This window comes from Helobdella robusta (assembly GCF_000326865.2).
Source record: "Helobdella robusta unplaced genomic scaffold HELROscaffold_47, whole genome shotgun sequence".
Lineage (NCBI taxonomy): Eukaryota > Metazoa > Annelida > Clitellata > Rhynchobdellida > Glossiphoniidae > Helobdella > Helobdella robusta.
In genome coordinates this window covers 1160636-1167720 of record NW_008705176.1, presented here as the reverse complement: position 1 = coordinate 1167720, position 7085 = coordinate 1160636, and the positions used below count along the sequence as shown (strand labels likewise).

General features: G+C 31.2%; 1 protein-coding gene across 1 annotated transcript in view; it reads right to left on the bottom strand.

The window, feature by feature from the left end:
- Positions 1–7065: 7065 nt before the first annotated feature.
- Positions 7066–7085, bottom strand: part of HELRODRAFT_85596 (hypothetical protein) — a gene marked incomplete at both ends in the record, with an annotated part of 2925 nt that continues 2905 nt past the window's right edge. Inside the window, one exon of the mRNA XM_009026368.1 lies at positions 7066–7085. This exon is cut by the window's right edge and continues 747 nt beyond it. Coding sequence (XP_009024616.1) covers positions 7066–7085 — 20 coding nt within the window.

The window sequence follows — 7085 nt, the reverse complement described above, 5'->3', positions numbered from 1 at the left end:
AAAACCAGTAGGTTGGTTTGTTGATGGGTCGCTTGGTTAGCTGGTTGGTTGGTTGATCGGTTGGCTAGTTGGTTGTTGGTTGGCTGATTGGTTGGTTGGTTGGTTGATTGGTTGGTTGGTTGGTTAGTTGGTTGGTTGGTTGTTGGTTGGCTGGTTGTTGGTTGACTTGTTGTTAGTTGACTGGTTAATTGACTTGATTATAGTTTTTGTGATTAGTCTCTTACTATTAATACTTCCACTGCTTGATAAATTATTATTTATCATCTAATTAACACCTTCTCAGGTCATTCGATAGATAGATAGATCACTCCTTTAAAATAAAATACACCATTATTATTTTTATCTATATTATCATAATTTTGATCATAATTACTAATAATAATTCTGTCAATATTTTCACCAGATTCTTCAGACGCATAAGACGTATGCTAGTAACAGAGAGATCAGAATTGCTCTCTTTAAGAAAATCAAGAATAGGTACCCTCAAAGGCTCCTTAAAATCTAGAACAACTATCGAAGTTTGAGTAATTCGGATACGACTGCGTGTATTTCTCGTACATTTGTTTGTATTTTGGGTATTATTTATGAGTATTTTGAATACAATTATGTGTATTTTGGGTATATTTATGTGTATTTTGAATACTGTTATGTGTATTTTGGATACAATTCTGTGTATTTTGGGTATGTGTGTATACTTCTGGTTCATTTGGGTTCATTTCTAGTAAATTTGTGTGTATTTTTGGTATATTGAAGAATCAAAGCCTGTCCGTTTGAAGAAAATCAAGGATTGATATTTCCAGAGCTACTATTTAAAAGTCTAAAACATAAGTTGGCTGTAGAGGCGTGTAGGTAGGGTATAAAAGTGCGTATTTCAAGTATTTTGACGTGTTTATTTTGATCTTATATTTTTGTATCTAGCGAAAAGTTTTGAGAAAAAAAAACTATTTTGGAATATTAAAAAAGTTGCAATTTCGCTGTGATTAAAATTATTTAATTAAATGTTTCTATAGCGTTTTGGTGCCCTGTGAAACGTGGTTGAAGCTAATTTTAGAAATAACATTTTGGCGGGCTTTTTATCCAAATTATTCATAGTTTTTGGTTGGATTTTTATTCAAGATAACAAAAAATGTGTCCATTACAGTTTTAGAAAGACTAAACTGAAAAAGTTATAGTTAAAGCAGCAACAGCAACAACAATAATAAACATAATAACATGAACGATAACCAAAATTCGCATCAATAACAACAGCATTAGCAAAAACCATGGAAAGAATTGTTATAAACTAAGATACACATTCCATCATTTATTATCGTGAGTAAGTTTATACATATCCGCGCGTGTGCGTGCGTGTATGTGTATGTGAATGCGTGTGTGGTGTGTGTGTGGTGTGTGTGTGGTGTGTGTGTGTGTGTATATCCGTGTACGCATGTGTAATGTATTCGTTTAAATTGCTTAAGTCTTAAATTCACTGTTTATAAATATATTAAACTATTAAAATGCATAGAATGAAGTCGTACACACATATAAACACACACACACACACACGGACGCACACACACACGCACACACACACACACACACACATAGATGCACAAAAATNAATTCAACTTGAACAGCGCTTTATNAAATAAGACCAATTTATTTTTTAATATTATCTTATAAAAAAAACAAAAATTATATATATATATATATATATATATATATATATAAGTGAATAGACTTGAATCCACACATTTTCGTGAGTATTTAAAGGGCCAGAACACAACACAGACATACACACACACAGACACACACACACACACACACACACATATATATATATATATCGAGTAACTTAATACATATTTTTGCGCCATTCCAGTAATCATATATCTCATCTTATTACATTTTTGCTCCACTTCTCAGATGCGGATCGTGATTATTTGGTATTTCATACAAACAAACATACATGCAAACAAACAAACAAACAAACATACATACATACATACATACATACATACATACATACATACATACATACATGCATGCATACATGCAAATAAACAAACAAACATACGTACGTACAACGATTTTTTTTGTAGTTTTGTGGCTCTACGCTGGTTTTGTTTACAAATCAAGTTTTTTTTAACACTGAAACGAATTTTTATTTTTTGTTTTTGAATAAATTTTTGGTGTTTGTCTATTAATTTGAGATAAATAATTATTCAGTTTAATCAATATCTTTTATTGTTACATCAATTCATTCTACCGTATGTTCATCATCATCGTCGTCATCATTATTATTGTAATCATAATTATTATGATTATAATTATTGTTATAATAATTATTATAAAAATAATAATAATTATATATAATAATAATTATTATTGTTGTTGTTTTTTTATCATTCCAAAAAGTCTTCATAAAGATTCATTTCAGAATCTCTCACCTCATTGCTGCACATCAAAGTATTATTCTTGCGAATTGAAAATTATTATCTGGTCTTGTTTATTATTTATCTTATTATTATTGTAATTATTATTATTATTGATGTTGCTGTATTATTGTTATTATTGTTATAATTATACGTAGTAGCTAGCAGTGGCAGAAGTTGTGACAGCAGTGGCCGTTGTGGTAGTACTTGCAGCAATAGTACTACTCCTACTACTACTACTACTATTTCTAATAGTAGTAGTAGTAGTTGTTGTTGTTGTAGTGGTAGTAGTAGTAGTAGTGGTGGTGGTAGTAGTAGTAGTAGTAGTGGTAGTGGTAGTAGTATTAGTTTTTTTCTAAAATTTCGCCTTCGAATTTGAATTCTTCTTAAATGGTGAGCAAATGTTATTCAACGGTTGGTCTCAAAAGGATGCCTAGAAAAACAAAAACCACAATAATAACATTAAAAATAATAATAATTATGAATAAAAATAATAATTATGATCAAAGTTCGTCTATATTTTTGACTCCATCTATATTTCAAATCTTGACTAAAGACTTGTAATGATTATTACAAAAGCTTATCAGAATTTATTATTATTATTATTATTATCGTTATTATTATTTATATTATTTTTATTATTATTATTATACTTTTAGTTTTTATAAAAAATTAAATTTTGGAAAAATTCTTTTCATTCGATTGCACTTTGTTGGTCTTGCCGGTGAGCTAGAAATAATGAAAAGATGTTAGACAAAAAATAACGAGAGAGAGAGAGAGAAAGAGAGAGAGAAAGAGAGAGAGAAAGAGAACAAGAGGGAGAGAAAGAAAGACCAAAACAAGAAAGAAAATAGTACAGAGAGTGATATGAAGGAAGGAGAGAAAGTGAATGGATGAGACTGGAAAAAATTATAAATAGAAAAACAGAGAGAGAGAGAGAGAAGAGAGAGAGAGTGAAAAAGGAAAAAAAATGGAGAGAAAGATGGAGAGAGACATCTGGGAAAATGTGAGATAGTGAAAATAAGAAAGAGATGAAACGAGGAAGTGTTATAAAAAAATGAAATAAAGAAGCATAAAAATGCAAAGAAGGAAAAAGAGATAGAGAGAAATAAAGAAAAAAAAAGTATGATATGAAAAAAACACAGAGAGTTAGAGAGAAAGAGAGAGAGGGAAAGAAAGTGAGAGGAACATTATCGATTCCGTCATATTTGTAACATTGGCCACGCAGCGTTTCGTTGTTTAACGTGGGGGCAAAAAAAACTGGGTACAGACCTCTCTAATGCAAGTTATATAAGATGACGATAATGATGATGATGACGATGATGATGACGATGATGATGTAGATGATGATGATGACGATGATGACGACGATGATGATGTAGATGATGATGATGATGATGTTGTAGATGATGATGATGATAAAGATGATGATGATGACGATGATGTTGAAGATGATGAAGATGCTGTAGATGATGACGATAACAATGATGACAATGACGATGATGATGATGTTGTAGATGATGATGCTGATGATGGTAAAGCAGATGATGAAGAAGAAGAAGAAAATGATGAAGATGATGAGGATGTTGAAGATGATGATGGTGACGGTGGTGATTATGATAATGATGGTGCCAACGGCACTAATGATCATTTGATCAATTAACTGTAATATTGATTTTTCGTTGGAAGCGGCGCATATGTTATGATTATGATGATGATGACGATGAAGATGAAGAAAATGATGATGATAAAGATATGATGGTGACGATGGTGAAGATGACGATGACGATGAAGATGAAGAAAATGATGATGATAAAGATATGATGATGATGATGGTGAAGATGATGATGACGATGAAGATGATGATGAAGAAAATAATAATGATAAAGATGATGATGACGATGGTGAAGATGATGATGACGATGACGATGAAGATGAAGAAAATGATGATGATAAAAATATGATGATGACGATGGTGAAGATGAAGATGACGATGAAGATGATGATGAAGAAAATGATGGTGATGAAGATGGTGATGACGATGGTGAAGATGATGATGACGATGACGATGAAGATGAAGAAAATGATGATGATAAAGATATGATGATGACGATGGTGAAGATGATGATGAAGAAAATGATGATGATGATGACGATGATGACGATGGTGAAGATGAAGATGAGGATTAGACAAAAACTCCATTGAAACAAGCGCATTAATGTTAATACGCTTATGGGTACGGTAAATAACGTGCCATCAAACAATACACGCATATATTTGCATCAAATTTGCGACGCCCACATTCACTCCATCATTTATTCATTAATTCATTTGTTCATTCATTTGTTCATTCATTTGTTCATTTTTTTTGTTAGTTCATTGGTTTTTTCGTTCTTTTGTTCGTTCCTCTACCAATCCATTCCATCCATCCATTCATTAATTTTTTCGGTCAATAACCTATCTATCCAATTAACCATATAGCCATTCATTCACCAATCCATTCTTCCATTCATCCACCTACCTGTCTATCCATTCATTGATTGATTTTTTTCATTTATTCATTCATTCACCTTTTCATTTTCATATCCGCCATAACTTATAGTTATGTCAGAAGCGGTTTTCATTTGCGCCGCCAATGCATTCATTTTCAAAGTGGACCACACACACACACACACACACACACACACACACACACACACACACACACACACATACACACAGAGTGAGACACATGTATACACACACACACACACACACGCAAACACTGACACGCATACAAACAAACACATACACATACATACATACATACGTTGCATGTGATAGACGGGGGTCTGCTTGCGTTCGAACGCGGTAACGGTAACAGCTGGAAGAGTCGCTGAATTACATTTTGATGACATTGCTAAACACAATTAATAGGTATATATTTGATCTTATTTCAATAATTTATTCATAATTAAATATTGATTTGTATATACATATATAATTAGAGAGAGAGAGAGAGAGAGAGAGAGAGAGAGAGAGAGAGAGAGAGAGAAGCTGTCCAAATCACAATTTTAATTGATGGTATTGCGTAAAGATTAAAGATATGAATCAAATAACAGTACAATTAAATCACAATTCATTCATTGGATGGTTTATTCACAGATTCATTCGTTCATTCATCCATTCATCTATTCATTCATTCATTCATTCATTCATTCATTCATTCATTCATTCATTCATTCATTCATTCATTCATTTATTCTTTCATTCATTCAAATTATGCAAACTAGACATAGCACCGTTTTAACCATGATTGGAGAATGAATTGACCTGGACTAAGTAACAATAATAATTATAACAATAACAACAACAGTAATGATTATTATTATAAAATATATGATTATTTTAATACAGGGGTGGTCAAACTACCACCGAACTACCACAGGGGTGGCCCGCGAAACTGTTTTATGCGGCCCGCAAGGCCTTGTTCACCAGCCAAAAAAAGGTCTCCAGCCAGATTTTATGACCAAAAAAAGGAGCAACAAATCTTAAGAAAATTCTGCTCCGGGTCAAAAAAATTTGTTATTTAAGTACATATGCGGCCCTTCAAAGGTAAAATAGTTTTCAATGTGGCCCTCAGAACAAAAGTTGGCCCACCCCTGTTTTAGTATAATAATATATCATTATATGTTAGTAATTTGTATAAACGGTAAAATTAAACAAACACAAATCTCAATAATCATCATGAAATACAACAACAACAACAGCCATATTAACGATAACAACAGTAACAACAACATCATATCAACAACAACAGAGAAATCATTGATTATTATTATTATTATTGTTGTTACTAATATTATTATTATTAGTATTATTATTATACATAGAACAACGAAGGCTAAAATCACAATTTTTTCAATATTGATTAATCGCTGACAAACATTTAACATTTATTTAAATACGAATGAACAAATGAATGTATGAATCAATGAATGAATGAAAGAATGAACGAACGAACGAACAAACGAATGAACGAACAAACGAATGAATGAACGAACGAGCAAAAAACAACCGAATAAGTGAACAAATAAAAAAAAATGAAACGTCTATTTCTGAAAAAAAAATACCATGCCTGCTTATAATAATCATTTGGAAAAGCCCTTAAAAATAAGACTACATTTATTATTATTATTATTGTTATTATTACTATTATCATCACTATTCTGTGATTGCTATTATTATTATTTTCATAAAATCAAGTTTATTATGTGGCATTGTTTGATTTGAATTTGATATGTGGTTAAATAGAATTATATCAAAAAATTTTTTTTGTTTTAGAATAAATTTTAAAAATAAACGTTTTAATAGTAAACATTTCATATATATATATATATATATATATATATATATATATATATATATATTAATGAACAATCAATTATAACACTTTTACAACCAACCACAATTTTTCAACTCCCAAATATTTAACGCAACGGACCAATTAGAAAGAAGTAATAACATGTCGACCAATGAAGTTCAATCCCTACCCTTTAACCAGCCAATCAACGAGAAACAAAAAATTCAAACAATAAAAATACATCTCCCGATCAATCAGCCCTTTAGCGTAAACCCCAACTAAAAAACCATTCAAGTTAACCCCAGCCAATCAGTGCCTTGTAGCAGTTC